This window comes from Desmodus rotundus, chromosome 10 (genome assembly GCF_022682495.2).
Source record: "Desmodus rotundus isolate HL8 chromosome 10, HLdesRot8A.1, whole genome shotgun sequence".
Taxonomy (NCBI): Eukaryota; Metazoa; Chordata; class Mammalia; order Chiroptera; family Phyllostomidae; genus Desmodus; species Desmodus rotundus.
In genome coordinates this window covers 58,217,828-58,237,711 of record NC_071396.1, presented here as the reverse complement: position 1 = coordinate 58,237,711, position 19,884 = coordinate 58,217,828, and the positions used below count along the sequence as shown (strand labels likewise).

At 42.4% G+C, this 19,884-nt stretch overlaps 2 protein-coding genes and 1 pseudogene across 2 annotated transcripts in view; 1 reads left to right on the top strand and 2 right to left on the bottom strand.

The window, feature by feature from the left end:
- The window catches only part of KBTBD12 (kelch repeat and BTB domain containing 12), a 174,455-nt gene that overhangs the window by 112,923 nt on the left and 41,648 nt on the right, over positions 1–19,884 (top strand). The gene's annotated exons all lie outside the window — the stretch shown is intronic.
- LOC112322637 (cytochrome c-like) lies at positions 2,517–3,124 on the bottom strand. Its single transcript, XM_053912245.1, is given in 2 exon segments — positions 2,517–2,692; positions 2,695–3,124. Coding segments are annotated over 2 exon segments (324 nt in total). The 5' UTR covers positions 2,843–3,124.
- LOC112322932 (dynein light chain roadblock-type 1 pseudogene) lies at positions 5,110–5,391 on the bottom strand (annotated as a pseudogene).

The window sequence follows — 19,884 nt, the reverse complement described above, 5'->3', positions numbered from 1 at the left end:
ACTGACAGAGAATTGAATGGCAAGGGGGTCCGACACCAAGGAAATAAAAAATAAACATTCATCTAGACCGGTAGGAGGGGTGGAGAGGACTCACGTGGCTGTGGCGGGACCGAGACTGGCGGAGTGTGGGACGAACGGGGCAGGCAGTCTGACCACTAGCAGACCCTGTGGCCGCACATTCATGCAGATAAACCGAGAGGGCTGGACTCAGAGTGGCGGAGAACGGGGCAGGCAGAGCGCGGATAGCACACCGCAGCCCCACATTCGCACATAGATAAACAGGGAGGAACCGCGGGGAGCGAAGCAGAACTCGCAACCCAGGGCTCCAGCGCAGGGATATAAAGCCTCAAACCTCTGATTGAAAGCGCCTGAGGGGGTTTGGGCAGCAGCAGGAGAGACTCCCAGCCTCACAGGAGAGGTCGTTGGAGAGACCCACGGGGGCCTAGAGTGTGCACAAGCCCACCCACTGGGGAACCAGCACCAGAGGGGCCCAGTTTGATTGTGGGTATCGGAGTGAAACATTGAAATCCGGAGGAGAGTGAAGCGGGCGCCATTGCTCCCTCTAGGTCCCTCCCCCACATACAGCGTCACAGCACAGCAACCAGCGTTACCCCACCCGGTGAACACCTAAGGTTCCGCCACTTAAAGTAACAGAAGCGCCAAGACCAAAAAAAATAAATAAATAATAAGCCCAAATGACAGAACACTTCAAAGCTCCAGAAAAAATACAACTAAGTGAGGAAGAGATAGCCAACCTATCAGATGCACAGTTGAAAGCACTGGTTATCAAGATGCTCATGGAACTGGTTGAATCCGTTCAAAAAGTAGATGAAAAAATGAAGCCTATGCTAAGAGAAACAAAGGAAAATGTACAGGGAACCAATAGTGAGGCGAAGAAAACTGGGACTCAAATCAATGGTGTGGACCAGAAGGAAGAAAGAAACATCCAACCAGAAAAGAATGAAGAAACAGGAATTTGGAAAAATGAGGAGAGGCTTAGGAACCTCCAGGACAGCTTGAAACGTTCCAACATCTGAATTATAGGGGTGCCAGAAGGAGAAGAGGAAGAACAAAAAATCGAAAACTTATTTGAACAAATAATGAAGGAGAACTTCCCTCATCTGGCAAAGGAAATAGACTTCCAGGAAGTCCAGGAAACTCAGAGAGTCCCAAAGAAGCTGGACCCAAGGAGGAACACACCAAGGCACATCATAATTACATTAGCCAAGATGAAACAGAAGGAGAGAATCTTGGAAGCCACAAGAGAAAAGGACACAGTTACCTACAAAGGACTTCCCATAAGACTGTCAGCTGACTTCTCAAAAGAGACCTTACAGGCAAGAAGGGGCTGGCAAGAAGTATTCCAAGTCATGAAAGCCAAGGACCTACATCCAAGATTGCCCTATCCAGCAAAGCTATCATTTAGAATGGAAGGGAAGATAAAGTACTTCTCAGATAAGGTCAAGTTAAAGGAGTTCTTTATCACCAAGCCCTTATGATATGAAATGTTAAAGGGAGTTACCTAAGAAAAAGAAGATAAAAAATATGAACAGTAAAAGTGACAGCAAACTCACAGTTATTAACGCCCACACCTAAAACAAAAACAAGAGCAAACTAGGCAAACAACTAGAACAGGAATAGAACCATAGAGATGGAGATCACATGGAGGGTTGTCAATAGTGGAGTGGAAAGGGGAGAGGGGGGAAAGGTACAGAGAATAAGTAGCATAGATGATAGGTGGCAAATAGACAGGAGGAGGGTAGGAATAGTGTAGGAAATGTAGAAGCCAAAGAACTTACAAGTATGACCCATGGACATGAACTATAGGGGGGGAATGTGGGAGGGAGGGGGTGGGCAGGATGGAGTGGAGTGAGGGGGGCGGAAATGGGTCAACTGTAATAGCATAATCAAGAAATATATTAAAAAAAGATACATTGGGCGATTTCATCTTTTTTCCGTTCATTTTAAGTGATCAAATATATATGGAGTTAATTCACACTCTCATGGTTAATACTGAAACTATTTAAGGTATCAGGATTTTAATTATATGTTCGCAGAATACCAAGAAGTGCTGTAAATACTTTATGATAAAAATGTATGCACCTTTCCTAATAACCAGTTATGTCTTTTTCTCCCCCCAATGTATAAAATTTAGGGGACCATCTATGAAATTTCTAATACTAAATTTCTTGGATTGGTAAGCCTTTAAAAAAAAAAAAGAAACCAATCACCTACAAGGTTTGAGACAGCATTCACCATCTCTGTGAAAAGGTGAATATTACAAACCAAGTCCAATCATATTTTTAGAAGGGGAAAATAGTGATAGCAGTTCCTGAACCGAAATTACCATCAATGTTCAAAAAGCTGATCATATTCATTTGGCCACAATAGTACTTAAACCAGAACTGACCAAAAGAAACATTCTATCAGCCATTCATGATCTGGTGTATGAGATCAATGTAAATATGGTAGAAATAAAAAAGTTCATGAGACATTTATAATAAATAAGGCAGTGGTCAGCTATTACTCATTAGTAGCTTTTTTTTCAGATAAGCTATCAAATCTGCCCTTTCTGAACTCTTCTTAATGCCAGTGGAGATCATTTTTGTTCCAGGGATGTACTTCTTGGGATTCTCCAAATACTGCCTCAGTGTAGCCTCTCCCCAGGTGATCCCTTTGTTCTTGTTACATCTGTGTAAGAAAATCCAGGGGCCTAACCTGTCTTTTGCTCAAATAGACCATGGAGATTTGGCCCAGTCTTGTGCTTGCTTCCTTTTTCCACAGTATGGCACTGGGCACAATTCTGAACAAAAATCTTCTTGCCTTTCTCAACATCACCCATTTTAAAATCGCTCTTTCATCATGGGAAACATAGAAGTTCCCACTCGCAAGATGAAGTCCCACGCTCTAAGTCCGAGGACACACCAGTCTGCACCTAAGTACCAGCATTCAGTCTGTGTGTATCTTTCGATCTGAGATGAGTTTCTTGGGGGCAACATATATATGCGTCATTTTTCTTATCCATTCAGCTACTCTATATCTTTTGGTTGGAACATTTTAGCCATTTACATTTAAAGTGATTGTTGATAGATACATATGCAGTGTTATTTTATTGTTAGACTCTTTTTTTCTTTCTCTTCTTAAAGCAATACCTTAACATTGTTGCAGTACTGGTTTGGAGTTAACAAACTTATTTAGCTTTTTCTTTTCTGTGCAGCTCCTTATTTTTCCTTTGATTTTTAAATGATAGCCTTGCTGGATAAAGTAGTCTTGGTTGTAGGTCATTGCTTTTCATCACCTTGAGTATTTCATGCTACTCCTGTTCTGAAATATTTCTGTTGAGAAATCAGATGACAGTTTAATTAGTGCTCCCTTGTATGTAATTACCTGCTTTTCTCTTGTCGCTTTTAGGATTCTCTCCAAGTTTTTAAGCCCTGTCATTTTAATTATGATGTGTCTTGGTGTAGTCTTCTTTGGGTCCAACTTGTTTGGCACTCTCTGAACTTCTTGGATTGGTGTGTCCTTTCCCTTCACCAGATTAAGGAAGTCTTTAGTCATTATTTCTTCAAATAGATTCTTGATCTCTTGCTCGCTCTCTCCTCCTTCTGGTATTCCCGTGATGTGGGTGTTGTTATGCTTCATGTTGTCCAACCGTTTCTTAAGCTCTTCTCATTTTTAAAAAAATTCTTTTTTCTTTTTGCTGCTCTGCTTGAGTGTTTTTTCCTACCTTGTCTTCCAAATCACTGATTCAATCCTCTTCATCTAGCCTACTCTGTATTCCTTCCAGTGTATTTTTTATTTCAGAAATGCATTCTTTATTTCTGACTGGTCCTTCTTATGGTTTCTATGTCTTTTTTCATGTCGTTGAGTATTCTTATTACTGTAAACTATATGATAAATTGCTTGCCTCCATGTCATCTAGTTCTTCTTTGGAGAATTCTCTTATTCTTTTATTTGGTGTTTGTTTCTTTTTCTTCCCATTTTTCTTGCTTCTTTGTGTGTTTCACTGTAGTTGTTAAACCAATCAATTTAAAGCTGATCAGCTGTTGAACTAATCAAACTGTAATCAGCTGCCAGCTTAAACTACACAGGGTGGAGCATTTAATTCCTGTGGGTGGGGCCATTGCTTCCCTTCAGGCTGAGGCCATTCAGAAAGGAGTGCTCTGACTGAGAAAGGTGGCTTTTGCAGTATGGGAAATGACTCAGCACAGGAATTCTGGATGCTATTCCTCAGTTCTATTCCCAGAGCCACCAACCCCAGACTCTCCTCAAGTGTCTGTAGTTCATTCTACCCTCCCTCTGCCAGATCCCAGGGTAAGTGGCTGCAAGTAAAATTGACCCTTTAAGAGGCTCTCCGAGTCTCCAACCATCTGTCCCCGGGCAGATAGAAACCTTGCTACTTTTCACTGCTAGATGTTATCTGGGTTCCTTTCTGTCTCTGGTGCTATAGGCTGGGGAGCCCGGCTTGGGGTTTAGGCCCACACTTCTCAGAGGGAAACCCCTGGTCTCTGAAATACCCCCCAGAACTTCTTCTATCACCCGTGGAAGTCCAGTCAGCCTTCTCACACCTTCTCCACATTCCCTACAAGTCTTGTTGGGGTGAAGTGGTTTCTTTTGTCTGCTCCTCGTTATAAGGCTTCTCTCTAGCTAGTGTTCCATTGGTTACTCAGGATACTTTCTCTGCAATTTAGTTGTAATTCCAGATTGGTCCTGGGAAGAGGTTAGTGTTGCTTCCATTTACTCCTCTGCCATCCTCATTTCCGTTATTTTTAGTTAAAGGAAAATAGTCTTTTCATGGGCAATAAACTGAACTTAGGGTCAGAAGGAAGCAGGGTGTGGGCTTCTCATAAGCTCTTGTTCCAAAACCTGGCCTTGAAAGAATGCCCTAGAAACTTAGAACTAGAAACTTAGAAACTTTTAAACTAGAAACTTAGGTGCAGTGGTCAACAGAGGGATGACTTTGGTGGGATGGGGTAGAGCTGCAGCCCGCCTTGATCACTGGATTGGTCAGTATGAACTCTTAAGGCCATTTCCATCTGCCAGTCAGTTTACATGATTATTCTTGGGGGAGTTAAATGAAGGAATGATGTGTGGATTAAAGAGAGTGGCTTATTCAGTTGGATTTTCAATCACAATCAGGAAATAGCCTTTATTTGATGATTTCATTTTTCTTGGAGTGAATTCGAGGGAAGGTGAGGTAATTCTGGGGGTTGGTTTATGCATCATGCTCCAGGCCTTCAAGATGAAGTTGTGCATGAGATTGGCATACTGTGTGGTGGTGGAATTGTCCATGGTGCCTTTAAGGGGAATGCCTTTTATGTTCACCACAATGATTCCCTGCACTCCCTTCTGGCTTTGAAGTGGCTTCAGTGACTCCTCCACTTCTGCCATCTCACAACTCAGGCCCATTGGGTAGCTCTGGGTGGCCAGCACAGCCAAGACACAAATTATTAAAATTAGAAATCAAGTAAGGAAGGTTACTTACAGAAAAAAATCATAAGGCAATACAATGCAAAACTGTATGCCAAAATATTAGACCACTTAGATGAAACGGACAAATTCCTAAAAAGACACAAAGTGCTGAAACTGACTAAAAAAATAAATGTGAATCAACTTATAACAAGAAAAGAGGTTGATCTGCCTAGAGTGGGCATGTAGGATGGATGAGGGCCCTTTAGCTGAGGAGTTGCGCTCTGAAGAAACGAGGGTTCAGGATCCCTTCCTGACAGAATACTGCAGCACAAGCCCCGGACCCTCTGAGGCTGAGACATGACTCCGCCCACCACTTCTGAGCTCTCACGAAACTGCTCTGATTTCTATATCCAAAAAGACGGGATAAAAATAGTACCCTCTAGCCCTGGCTGGTGGGGCTCAGTGGATTGAGCGCTGGCCTGGGAACCAAAAGGCTGCCAGTTCGATTCCCAATCAGGGCACCAGGTCCCCAGTTGGAGGTGTGCAAAAGGCAACCAATCGATATATCTCTGGTACACTGATGTTTCTCTTTCTCTCTTTCTCCCTCCCTTCTCTCTCTAAAAATAAATAAATAAAATCTTTAACAACAACAACAACAACAAAAAAGAGGTTGATTAGTAATAAAGTATGCACAAAGAAAAGCTTAGACCCAGATGACTTTATTGGTGGATTCTACCAAACATTTAGAGAATTAGTAGTTATTTCTTTTTCTTTTTTTTCCACTTTTTAATTTTATTTTTCATTTATTTATTTATTTATTTTTAAATTTTTATTATTATTCAATTACAGTTGTATGCCGTTTCTCCCCATCCCTCCACCCAACCTCAGCCGAACCTCCCTCCCCGACCTCCACTCTCCCCCTTGATTTTGTCCATGTGTCCTTTATAGTAGTTCCTGTAATCACCTCTCCCCACTGTCCCCTCTCCACTCCACCCTGCCCATTGTTAGATTGTTCTTCACGTCAATGTCTCTGGTTATATGTTGTTTGCTTTTTTCTTCTATTGATTATGTTCGAGTTAAAGGTGAGATCATATGGCATTTGTCCCTCACCGCCTGGCTTATTTCACTTAGCATAATGCTCTCCAGTTCCATCCATGCTGTTGCAAAGGGTATAAGCTCCTTCTTTCTCTCTGCTGCATAGAATTCCATTGTGTAAATATACCATAGTTTTTGGATCCACTCGTTTGCTGATGGGCACTTAGGTTGCTTCCAGTACTTGCCTATTGTAAATTGTGCTGCTATGAACACTGGGGTGCACAGGTTCTTTTGGATTGGTGTTTCAGTGTTCTTAGTGTATAATCCCAGCAGCAGAATTGCTGGGTCAAAGGGCAGTTCCATTTTTAGTTTTCTGAGGAAATTCCATACTGTTTTCCACAGTGGCCTCACCAGTCTGCATTCCCACCAACAGTGCACTAGGGTTCCCTTTTCTCCGCATCCTCTCCAACCTTTGTCTGTGGATTTGTTTCTGTTGGCCACTCTGACTGGTGTGAGATGGTACCTCACTGTGGTTTTAATTTGCATCTCTCTGATGGCTAGTGATGCTGAGGATCTTTTCATATGTTTCTGGGCAGTCTGTATGTCTTCCTTGGAGAACTGTCTGTTCAAGTCCTTTACCCATTTTTTTAATTGGGTTGTTTGTCTTCCTGGAGTGAAGTCGTGTGAGTTCTTTATGTAATTTGGAGATCAGGCCCTTGTCTGAGGTATCATTGGCAAATATGTTTTCCCATACTGTTGGTTCTCTTTGTAATTTGGTGCTGTTTTCTTTAGCCATGCAGAAGCTTTTTATTTTGATGAGGTCCCATTTGTTTATTCTTTCCTTTATGTCCCTTGCTTTAGGGGACATGTCTGTGAGGATGTTGCTGCGTGGAATGTCTGAGATTTTCCTGCCAATGTTTTCCTCTAGGACTTTTATGGTGTTACGACTTATGTTTAAGTCTTTTATCCATCTTGAGTTTATTTTCGTGTATGGCGTAAGTTGGTGATCGAGTTTCATTTTTTTGCACGTAGCTGTCCAGATCTCCCAAACCATCTGTTGAAGAGGCTGTTTTTGCTCCATTTTATGCTCCTGCCTCCTTTGTCAAATATTATTGACTATAAAGACTTGGATTTATTTCTGGGCTCTCTGTTCTGTTCCATTGGTCTATGTGCCTGTTCTTATGCCAGTACCAGGCTGTTTTGATTACAGTGGCCTTGGAATACAGTTTGATATCAGGTATTGTGATCCCTCCTGCTTTGTTCTTCTTTCTCAAAATTGCTGCAGCTATTCGGGGTCGTTTATGGTTCCATATGAATTTCTGCAATGTTTGTTCTATATCTGTGAAATATGTCATGGGTACTCTAAGAGGGATTGCATTGAATCTATAAATCGCTCTGGGTAGTATGGCCATTTTGATGATGTTAATTCCTCCAATCCATGAGCATGGTACATGTTTCCATTTGTTTGTCTCTTCCTTAATTTCTTTTCTTCAATGTTGTGTAGTTTTCTGACTACAGGTGTTTTACCTCCTTGGTTAGGTTTATTCCTAGGTACTTTATTTTTCTTGTTGCTATATCAAATGGGATTTTTCCCCCCTGATTTCTGTATCTGCAGTTTCGTTGTTGGTGTACAGGAATGTCTTTGATTTCTGAGTATTGACTTTGTATCCAGCTGTTTTGCCAAATTCATTTATTAGGTCAAGTAGTTTTTTGGTGGAGTCTATAGGATTTTCCATGTACACTATCATGTCATCTGCCAACAGTCACAGTTTCATTTCCTCCTTTCCAATTTGGATGCCTTTTATTGCTTTTTCGTGTCTGATTGCTGTGGCTAGGACTTCCAATACTAGGTTGAATAGGAGTGGTGAGAGAGGGCATCCTTGTCTTGTTCCTGATCTTAGTGAGAAAGCTGTAAGTTTTTGTACATTGAGTATGATGTTGTCTGTAGGTCTCTCATATATGGCCTTTATTATGTTGAGGAATGCTCCCTTTACTCCCACTTTGCTGAGTGTTTTTACCAGAAATAGGTGCTGTATCTTATCAAATGCTTTTCCTCATCTATTGATATGGTCATGTGATATTTTTCTTTGCTGTTGTTTATGTGATGTATTATGTTTATTGATTTACAAATATTGTACCATCCTTTCATCCCTGGGATGAATCCCACTTGGTCATGGTGGATGATGTTTTTATTGTATTGCTGGATGCGGATTGCCAATATTTTGTTGAGAATTTTAGCGTCTATGTTCATGAGTGATATTGTCCTGAAGTTTTCTTTCTGCGTTATATCTCTATCTGGTTATGGGATTGGCATGATGCTGGATTCATAAAAAGACTTTGGGAGTCTTCCATCAGTTTGGATTTTTTTGAATAGTCTGTGAAAGATAGGGCTTAGCTCTTCCTTAAATGCTTTGTAGAATTCTCCTGTGAAACCATCTGGTCCAGGGCTTTTGTGTGTTGGGAGTTTTTTGATTACTGCTTCAATTATGTCTCCTGTTATTGTGCTGTTCAGGTTTTCTGCTTGTCTTCATTCAGTTTTGGAAGATTATATTTTTCTACAAATGTGTCTATTTCACCTAGGTTTTCAAATTTATTGGCATACAGTTCTTAGTAGTAATTTCTTACAATCCTTTGTATTTCTGTGGTATCAGTTGTAATCTCTCCTCTTTCATTTCTGATTGTGTTTATTGGGATCCTCTCTCTTTTTCTCTTGATGAGCCTACTTAAAGGCTTCTTGATTTTGTTTATCTTTTCAAAGAACCAGCTCCTGGATTCATTGAACTTTCCAGTTGTGCTTTTAGTCTCTATGTCATTTAACTCTGCTCTGATCTTGGTTATTTCCTTCCTTCTACTTGCTCTGGGTTGTCTTTGTTGTTGTTCCTCCAGTTCTTGTAGGCATAGTGTTAGGTTGTTTGTTTGGAATGTTTCTATCTTTTTAAGGTAGGCCTGTATTGCTATGAACTTCCCTCTCAGGACTGCCTTTGCTGTGTCCCATAGGTTTTGAGTTGTTGTGAGTGCATTTTCATCTGTTTCCAGAACGTTTTTGATTTCTTCCCTAATCTCGTTCTTGACCCATTCATTGTTTAATAGCATGCTATCCAGTCTCCATGATTTTGAATGTTTTGGGTTTTTCCTTTCGGGTTGGTTTCTACTTTCAGTCCCTTGGGGTCAGAGAAAATGCTTGATATGATTTCAATTTTCTTGAATTTGTTGAGGCTTGCTTTGTGTCCTATCATATGGTCTATCTTTGAAAATGTTCCATGTACACTTGAAAAGAATGTGTGTTTTGCTTCTTTTGGATGAAAAGCTCTATATATATCAGTTAAGTCATTTCATCTAGGGTATTGTTCAGTGACACAATATCCTTGTTGATATTTGGTTTGGAAGATGTGTGCATTTCTGACAGTGGGGTGTTAAAGTCCCCTACTATAATTGTGTTGCTGTCAATATCTTTCTTGAAATCCTCCAAGATTTTCTTTATGTATTTGGGTGCTCCTATTTTGGGTGCACATATATTTACAATGTTTATGTCTTGGTGGATTCTTTCTTTGAGTATTAAGAAGTGACCTTCTGGGTCTTACTTTATGGCCCTTCTTTGGAAGTGTATTTTGACTGATATGAGTATTGCTACCCCTGCTTTTTTTTTTCCTGTCCATTTGCTTATAGAATTTGTTTCCCGCCCTTCACTTTCAGTCTCTATAGGTCTTCTGTCCTGAGATGGGTCACTTGGAGAAAGCATATGTGTGGGTCACTCTTTCTTATCCATTCAGCTATTCTATGTCTTTTGATTGGAGCATTTAATCCATTTACGTTTAAGGTTATTATCGATAGGTAGTTATTCATTGCCATTTTTTCATACCTGTGTTCCTCTCTTTCTCTTTTCCTTCCTTTCCTTAAAGCAATGCCTTTAGCCCCTCTTGCAGAGCTGGTATGGTGGAGGTATATTCTTTTTTTTTTTTTTTGCATGTGTCATAAAATATTCTTTTTGTGGAGGTATATTCTTTTAGACCTCTTTCATCTGGGAAGCTCTTTATTTGGCCTTCTATCTTGATTGAGAGCCTTGCTGGGTAAAATAGTCTTCGTTGCAGGTCTTTGGTTCTCATTAGTCAGAATATCTTTTGCCATTCTGTTCTGACTTGGAATGTTTCCATTGAGAAGTCAGTTGCTAACCTTTTGGGGGCTCCCTTGTATGTTACTTCCTGTTTCTCCCTTGCTGAGTTTAAGATTCTTTGTTTGTCTTGGAATTTTGCCATTTTTATTATGATGTGTCTTGCCGTGGGCCTCTTTGTGTTCCTCTTGCTTGGGACTCTCTGTGATTCCTGGATTGGGTGACTTTTTCTCTCAATAGATAGGGAAATTTTCCATCATTACTTTTTCAAAGAGGTTTTCTATCCCTTGCTCTTCTCCTGGTATCCATATTATATGGATATTATTACATTTCATGTTGTCCTTCATTTCCCTTAATCCCTCTTCATTCTTGATGAGCTGCTTTTCCTTTTCTTGCAGTTTCTGGTGTATTTTTGTACTTTGTCCTCCAGCTCGCTGATCCAATCCTCTGCTTCATCAAGTGTGCTTTTGATTCCTTCTACTGTGTTCTTCAGTTCAGAAATTGTATTCTTCATTTCCTCTTGGCCCTTGTTGATAGTTTCTATTTCCTTTTCATGTTCATATAGTTTGCAGTGAGTTCATTGTAGTTTCCCTGTAGTTTCTAGTAGTTCTCTGTGAGCTCAGTGAGCTTCCTGATAACTATTGCTTTTGTTTTTAATATATTTATTGATTATGCTATTACAGCTGTCCTATATCCCCCCCACTCCACTCCATCCTGCCCACCACCTCCCTCCCACATTCCTCCCTATAGTTCATGTCCATTGGTCATACTTATAATTTCTTTGGCTTCTACATTTCCTATACTATTCTTACCCGCCCCCTGTCTATTTTCCACCTATCATTTATGCTACTTATTCTCTATACCTTTCCCCCCCTCTCCCCCTCCCACTCCCCTGTTGATAACCCTGTATGTGATCTCCATTTCTGTGGTTCCATTCCTGTTCTAGTTGTTTGCTTAGTTTGCTTCTGTTTTTGTTTTAGGTGTGGTTGTTAATAACTGTGAGTTTGCTGTCGTTTTTACTGTTCCTATTTTTGATCTTCTTTTTCTTAGGTAACTCCCTTTAACATTTCATATAATAAGGGGTTGGTGATGATGAACTCCTTTAACTTGACCTTATCTGAGAAGCACTTTATCTTCCTTCCATTCTAAATGATAGCTTTGCTGGATACAGTAATCTTGGATGTAGGCCCTTGCCTTTCATGACTTTGAATACTTCTTGCCAGTCCCTTTTTGCCTGTAAGGTGTCTTTGGAGAAATCAGCAGACAGTCTTATGGGAAGTCCTTTGTAGGTAACTGTGTCCTTTTCTCTTGCTGCTTCTAAGATTCTCTCCTTCTGTTTCATCTTGGCTAATATAATGATGATGTGCCTTGGTGTGTTCCTCCTTGGGTCCAGCTTCTTTGGGACTCTCTGAGCTTCCTGGACTTCCTGGAAGTCTATTTCCTTTGCCAGATGAGGGAAGTTCTCCTTCATTATTTGTTCAAATAAGTTTTCAGTTTTTTGTTTTTCCTCTTCTCCTTCTGGCATCCCTATGATTCGGATGTTGGAACATTTCAAGATGTCCTGGAGGTTCCTAAGTCTCTCCTCATTTTTCTGAATTCTTATTTCTTCATTCTTTTCTGGTTGGATGTTTCTTTCTTCCTTCTGGTCCACAGTGTTTATCTGAGTCCCAGTTTCCTTCCCATCACTATTGGTTCCCTGTACATCTTCCTTTGTTTCTCTTAGCATAGCCTTCATTTTTTTTCATCTAGTGTTTGACCAAATTCAACCAGTTCTGTGAGCTTCTTGATTACCAGTGTTTTGCACTGTGCATCTAATAGGTTGGCTATCTGTTCGCTGCTTAGTTGAATTATTTCTGGAGCTTTGAAGTGTTCTGTCATTTGGGCCATTTTTTTTTTGTCTTGGTGCTTCTGTTACTTAAGGGGGCAGTTCCTTAGCTGTTCTTGGGGCAGGGCGGGGTAACGCTGGTCACTGTGCTGTGACACTGTACGTGGGGTAGTGGCCGACAGGGAACAAAGGCACCTGCTCCCTCTCCACTGGATTTCAGTCACTCCTTGTGCTACCCACAATCAAACTGGGACCCTCTGGTGCTGGTTCCCCAGTGGGTGGGCTTGTGCACACTCTAGGCCCCTGTGACCTCTCCCGTGAGGCTGGGAGTCTCTCCTGCTGCTGCCCAAACCCCCTTGGGCGCTTTCAATCAGAGGTTTGAGGCTTTATTTCCCCGCGCTGGAGCCCTGGGTTGCGCAGTCTGCTTCACTCCCTGCTGTTTGTCCTGGTTTATCTATGTGCAAATGTGGGGCCACAGGGTGCTACCCACCGCTCTGTCTGCCGTGTTCTCTGCCACTCTGCGTCCAGCCCTCTCAGTTTATCTGTGTGCGACTGTAGGGTTGCAGGGTATGCTAGTGGTCAGACTGCCTGCCCATTTGTCCCACACTCTGCCAGTCTTGGTCCCGCCATGGCAACGCAAGTCCTCTCTGCCCCGGCTGCACATCTCCACCCCTCGTACTGCTCTGGATGAATGTTTACTTTTTATCTTCTTGGTGTCGGACTTCCTTGTTGTTCAATTTTCTGTCAGTTCTGGTTGTTCGAGGAGGCGCAGTATGTCTACCTACTCCGCCATCTTGGTTCTCTCTCTGGGGCAACCAAATGTTTACTGATAACTATTGCTTTGAACTCAATATCTGATAGTTGACTTGCCTCTTTTTCACTTAGCATTCTTTCTGAGGCTTCCTCCTTTCCTTTCATTTCATGATTGTGTCTTTGTCTTTCCATTGTTTGTGAGACCCTTCTTGTTAACCTCTGCTTCTTAAATTGATGTGTTTGACTCCCTGTGTTTATGGTATGAACTTTTATGGTAGAATGCCAATGGGATTCAGTGGTGCTGTCTCCTTAATCTCCTGTGCTCACTGGTCTTGAGCTGATGTTTATGGGGCTACCACGGTCTAACTCATGTCTTTTCAGCACTCCAGGTTTTATTCTCTCACCCATGGAAAAAGGAGAAAGAAGAAAAGGGAAAGGAGAAGGGAAGGAAGGGAAAAGGGAATAGAAAAGGAATGTAAGGACAGAAGGAAAGAAGGAAGAAGGAATAAAAAAGATCGGAGGAAAGAGAAGAAGGAATTTTAAGAAAAATTAAAATAAAAATAAATAAAAGAAGGCAGGAAGAAGGAATAAAAAAGTAAAGGATTGAAGGAAAAAGGAATAAAAAAAGAAAGAAGGACTGAAAGGAAGAAGGAATTTAGTTGGAAAGGAGAAAAAAAGAAGTCTTCTGCTGGCTTTAAACAGGTCAGGTCAGTTCTGCTGGTCTTCCTGTCTGTGAAATGGGAGGGGGTGGTTGGAGGGATTGGTTTCACTTTTCTCCGTTCCTGAGCCACACTCTTCGCTGTTGTTCAGCCTCCAGTCCCGTTCCTCAGGGTCCTTCTGCTCCCTGCTAGGCCTTTAGTTCAGCAGTTTTGCTGTCCTTGAGTTGCACCAATTAGTGGTAACTCGCACTCCACCTTCTTGCTCTTTGCTGCCTTAGATGCTAGGGGCTCTCCGTGCTCCTGGGTAGTTCAGCCCCCTACTGGGTCCAGTCTTTCTGGAGACTGCAGTCTCCCCTACCCTTGAAGCTCCCCTCTGCTGGGCATTCTGCCTTCCTCCTAGAGAGCGAGTAGGCCCTGCAGGGCTCTGCGCGCAGGGGCTAGGTGGGATTTGTTCAGAACAGGTGCTTCAGGTGTCATTGTCCTGGGGCAGCCAGGCCTTTGATCGGGTTGGGCGGCTGATCCCTGGCTTTGGGCCTGTCTGCCCCGGCAGCTGAGCCACTGATCTGGGTGCGCACCCACCCGAGGTTTCAGATGTTGGTGCCCACTTGGGGTTTCAGGTGTGGGCGCTCAGGCTGCTGATTGAGGTGTGAGCCCACCCAGGTGCTTTGGGCATGTGCACCCAGGCAGCCCAGCCGGCGATCTGGATGCACACTGATCTCCGGCTTTGAGTCTGTGCGCCCCAGCAGCCAGGCTGCTGATCAGGGTGTGCACCCACCCAGGTTTTCAGTTGTGGGCGCCCAGTCCGCTGATCTGGGTGCGTGCTAACTGGGCTTCAGGAGTGTGCTGGGGCTGCTTATCCAGCATTCACAGTCCACGGGCTGAGGGGGTAGGGGTGCAAGAGTCCACAGCTGCTGCAGAGAATTGTCTAAACAGCTGCTGAGTGCCTCTATTTTCTCTTTTCCTTTATGAGAAATTCTTCCTATTCAAGCCCCCCTGGTCCAAACAAACACCTGGCCTCTCACACAACCCAGCCTGGCTCTCTCCCAAGAATCCTGCAGCAGACCCTGTGTCCCCGCCGGGGGCTTCAGTCATCCTGGTCCCCGCGCTGGTCCCAGGGACCTTATTGTCCTTAAGCACTCTTCTTACCGTCTGATCTTACAATGTCTTCTATCTTTGGTCTCCGAGCTTCATATATGCTGGAATACCGTTGGCTGTTTGCTCTGTTCCTCAGAACAGCTAGGCATTTCACTGGTGTCGAGGGGAAGTGGACTCGGCTCCCACCTATCTTGCCACCCTAGTAGTTATTTCTTGCAAACTCTTCCATAATGTAGGAGAGAAGGCAACACATGCCCATTCTATGAAGCCAGTATTACTGTGATTACAAAAAACATCACAAGGGAAATAAAGTCCAATATCTCTGATGAGTATGGATATAAAAATGCTCAACAAAATACTAGCCAACTGAATCCAACAATATATATAAAAGGGTATACACCATTCCAAGTGGGATTTATGTTGTAAAGGCAAGGTTGGTTAACTTGCAAAAACAATGAATGTAATAGACTCAAAACAGAAAGGGCAAAAACCAAGTGATCATTTTAATAGACACAGAAAAAGCATTTGGAAAAAAATCTTCATGATGAAACACTCGGCAAACTAGGACTAAACTGATAAAGGGCATCTGTAAAAAATCCACAGCTACTATCACACTTAATGGTGAAAGATAGGAAGGCTTTCCTTCTAAGAGAAGAAACAGGACAAAGATGTCCATTTCATTACTGCTATTCAGCATCACACTGGAGCTTCCATCCAGGGGTGTCGTGTAAGAAAAAGAAACAAAAGCCATCCAGCTTGAAAAGGAAGAAGTAAAACTATTCTGTTTGCAAATGATATGCTCTTGTATACAGAAAATCCTAAGAAATACACACAAATGCAATCGGTAAATTAAAACTATTAAATGGGTTCAGCAAGATTTCACAATATGAAATAATATACAAAAAGCAATTGTATTTCTATAATTTAGCAATATACAGCCTGCAAATTAAACTAAGCAACAATTCCATTTAAAATAGCATTAACTAGCATGTGATCTCACCTTTAACTCAAACATAATCAACAAAAGAAAAAAGCAAACAAAATATAACCAGAGACATTGAAATTAAGAACAATGTAACAATAGCCAGAGGAGAGTGGGGAGGGTATAGTGGGGAGAGAGGTTTACAGGAGCTACTATAAAGGACACAAGGACAAAATCAAGGGGGAGGGTAGAGGTCGGGGAGGGAGCTGGGATTGGCTGGGGTGGGGTGGGGGGATGGGGAGAAAATGCAGACAATTGTAACTGAATAACAATTAAAAAAATAGCATTAACTAAAAACAAGTGCAAGATGTACTGAAAGCTACAAAACTTCACTGAAAGAATATATAAATAAATGAAAAGATGTCTGTGTCCAAAGGTCAGAAGACTTAATATTGTTAGGATGGTAAAAGTCCCTTGGTGTCAGGGGGTGGGCCACCACTTCACTGCAGGAATTGTTGTCAGGTCCAGCCACTAGGGGGAGGAGCTTCTTCACTGAAGATCTTAGGCTTTCCTGCTCAATATACTGTCATTCTTTATCCATCCTGATTTTAAATGAATGAAAGAGTAATACTGGCGTCATGACCTCCCTTCCCAGGGGAGGGATGTTCTTGGCTCTGGTGTCCTCACTTTAGTAAATTTCACATCCTACTGGCTGCTGATCCCTATCTAAACTGTAGCTACTGCTGGTGTACTCAGCTGGGCCCAGCTCTGGGGAGCCAGGCTACCTGAAACCCCGGACACGGAGAGTCTGGTTGGGTGGTTCTGAACAGAAAGAGCTAAGACATTGGGCTGAGAGCTTCACATCTACCAGGAGCTAGCCACAGGTGGCCTGGAAATGTTGTAACTATTCAATACATAGAGGAAAACCTCCAAAAGATAGGACAAAGTGACCTGAATTATGTATTTTTCTTTAATACAATATATGTGCTTAGTTCACTCTCTACACAGAGCATATATTTAAAAAAATATGGTCTCCTAGTTTCAATAGTCAAGGAGGGTTGCACTGTATCAGCTTCTTAGGAATCTTGCCACCTTCCCTCCACCCCAACACACCCACACATACACATACCTGCATATATGCAGACACTCATATACTCATATAAACATACACCTATTGTTACAAAAATAATTAAAACCTCCTGCCAACGCAGAAAACCTCTCCATAAAGGTAGAAGAGAAAGAAAAGTTTTGTGATTGAATAAGCACTGAAACAGACTGCAATGAGCATCACTAACAATCAGCTAAAAATATTGTAAAGAAAAAAAAGAAAGCTCATCCTTTTTTATATGGCCTGGCAGACAGAATCTACTTCACACATGCTAGTTTTCTTTATCCCAAGGAAAAATGAAACTTATATTCTTTGACAAGCAGGAAGTGGCATGTTGGGGCCTGGGCTTTAAACCCCTGAGGAGATGGAAGACAGGCATTACACTTTTGGATGTTGACATATTAGAGAAGGCTCCTTGGCCTCTGAGGAAGCCAGTCTTGGGATCCAAAACTGGCAAGAAGCTCAGTTAGCTTTTAAAAATGATTTATATACAACTTAGTGAAACAGAGATAGCATTTCAAATTTCAACTTTTCTAAAGGAAATACTAAAGGGGGGAGAAGGTATTATTTTTTTTGCACCAAAGAATTCTCCATTTTTAAAAAAATACATTTCTTGATTATGCTATTACAGTTGTCCCATTTCCGCCCCCCTCACTCCACTCCATCCTGCCCACCCCCTCCCTCCCACATTCCCCCCCTATAGTTCATGTCCATGGGTCATACTTGTAAGTTCTTTGGCTTCTACATTTCCTACACTATTCCTACCCTCCTCCTGTCTATTTGCCACCTATCATCTATGCTACTTATTCTCTGTACCTTTCCCCACTCTCCCCTTTCCACTCCACTATTGACAACCCTCCATGTGATCTCCATCTCTATGGTTCTATTCCTGTTCTAGTTGTTTGCCTAGTTTGCTCTTGTTTTTGTTTTAGGTGTGGGCGTTAATAACTGTGAGTTTGTTGTCACTTTTACTGTTCATATTTTTTATCTTCTTTTTCTTAGGTAACTCCCTTTAACATTTCATATCATAAGGGCTTGGTGATAAAGAACTCCTTTAACTTGACCTTATCTGAGAAGTACTTTATCTTCCCTTCCATTCTAAATGATAGCTTTGCTGGATAGGGCAATCTTAGATGTAGGTCCTTGGCTTTCATGACTTGGAATACTTCTTGCCAGCCCCTTCTTGCCTGTAAGGTCTCTTTTGAGAAGTCAGCTGACAGTCTTATGGGAAGTCCTTTGTAGGTAACTGTGTCCTTTTCTCTTGCTGCTTCTAAGATTCTCTCCTTCTGTTTCATCTTGGCTAATGTAATTATGATGTGCCTTGGTGTGTTCCTCCTTGGGTCCAGCTTCTTTGGGACTCTGAGTTTCCTGGACTTCCTGGAAGTCTATTTCCTTTGCCAGATGAGGGAAGTTCTCCTTCATTATTTGTTCAAATAAGTTTTCGATTTTTTGTTCTTCCTCTTCTCCTTCTGGCACCCCTATAATTCAGATGTTGGAACGTTTCAAGCTGTCCTGGAGGTTCCTAAGCCTCTCCTCATTTTTCCAAATTCCTGTTTCTTCATTCTTTTCTGGTTGGATGTTTCTTTCTTCCTTCTGGTCCACACCATTGATTTGAGTCCCAGTTTTCTTCGCCTCACTATTGGTTCCCTGTACATTTTCCTTTGTTTCTCTTAGCATAGGCTTCATTTTTTCATCTACTTTTCGAACAAATTCAACCAGTTCTGTGAGCGTCTTAATAATCACTGTTTTGAACTGTGCATCCGATAGGTTGGCTATCTCTTCCTCGCTTAGTTGTATTTTTTCTGGAGCTTTGAAGTGTTCTCTCATTTGGGCCTTTTTCTTTTTTGTCTTGGTGCATCTGTTACTTAAAAGGGCGGAGCCTTAGGTGTTCCCGGGGCATGGCGGGGTAACGCTGGTCACTGCGCTGTGAGGCTGTACGTGGGGGAGTGGCCGAGAGGGAGCAATGGCGCCCACTCCACTCTCCACTGGATTTCAGCCACTCCCTCCGCTACCCACAATCAAATTGGGCCCCTCTGGTGCTGGCTCCCGAGTGGGTGGGCTTATGCACGCCCTAGGCCCCCGTGGGTCTCTCCAATGACCTCTCCTGTGAGGCTGGGAGTCTCTCCTGTTGCTGCCCAAACCCCTTCGGGCGCTTTCAATCAGAGGTTTGAGGCTTTATTTCCCGGAGCTGGAGCCCTGGGTTGCACAGTCTGCTTTGCTCCCTGCCATTCATCCCGGTTTAACTGTGAGTGAGTGTAGGTTCTTGGGTTGCTACCCACTGCTCTGCCTGCCCCGTTCTCCGCCACTCTGAGTCCGGCCCTCTCGGTTTATCTGCGCGAATGTGGGGCCGCAGGGTCTGCCAGTGGTCAGACTGCCTGCCCTGTTCGCCCCACACTCTGCCAGTCTGAGTCCCGCCACAGAAACGGGAGTCCTCTCCGCCCTGGTGCCCGTCTCCGCCCCTCCTACAGGTCTGGATGAATGTTTATTTTTTATTTCCTTGGTGTCGGACTTCCTTGCCATTCGATTTTCTGTCAGTTCTGGTTGTGCGAGGAGGCGCAGTGTGTCTACCTACGCCGCCATCTTGGTTCTTCCTGGTGATTGGTTTTTTATTTAGATTTATGTAACTGGTTACAGAAACATTTTAAATACTGAGAAAATCCCTTCAGTGCTTATTAGAAAAGCAAAATTTGCTTGTGTTTCAAATTGTGTTCATTAGCCTGTTAAAAGGCAAGGGCTGTAGAAAAGCTGGCAGTGTCCATTTTATCTTTTTGGTCCTAACTATGCCAATTTAATTAAAATATCCTGTATCTAAACTGTTGCCTTTAACTTAATGAAAGGCATTTTAGTGTGGTTTCTGTATAATATCAAATAAAGAATATTTAACACTTCTCACATGTTATAGATGATCTATAAGGTCAGATACTTTGACAAGATAAAGTAGCAAACTTTGAATTCTTTAAGTCAGAC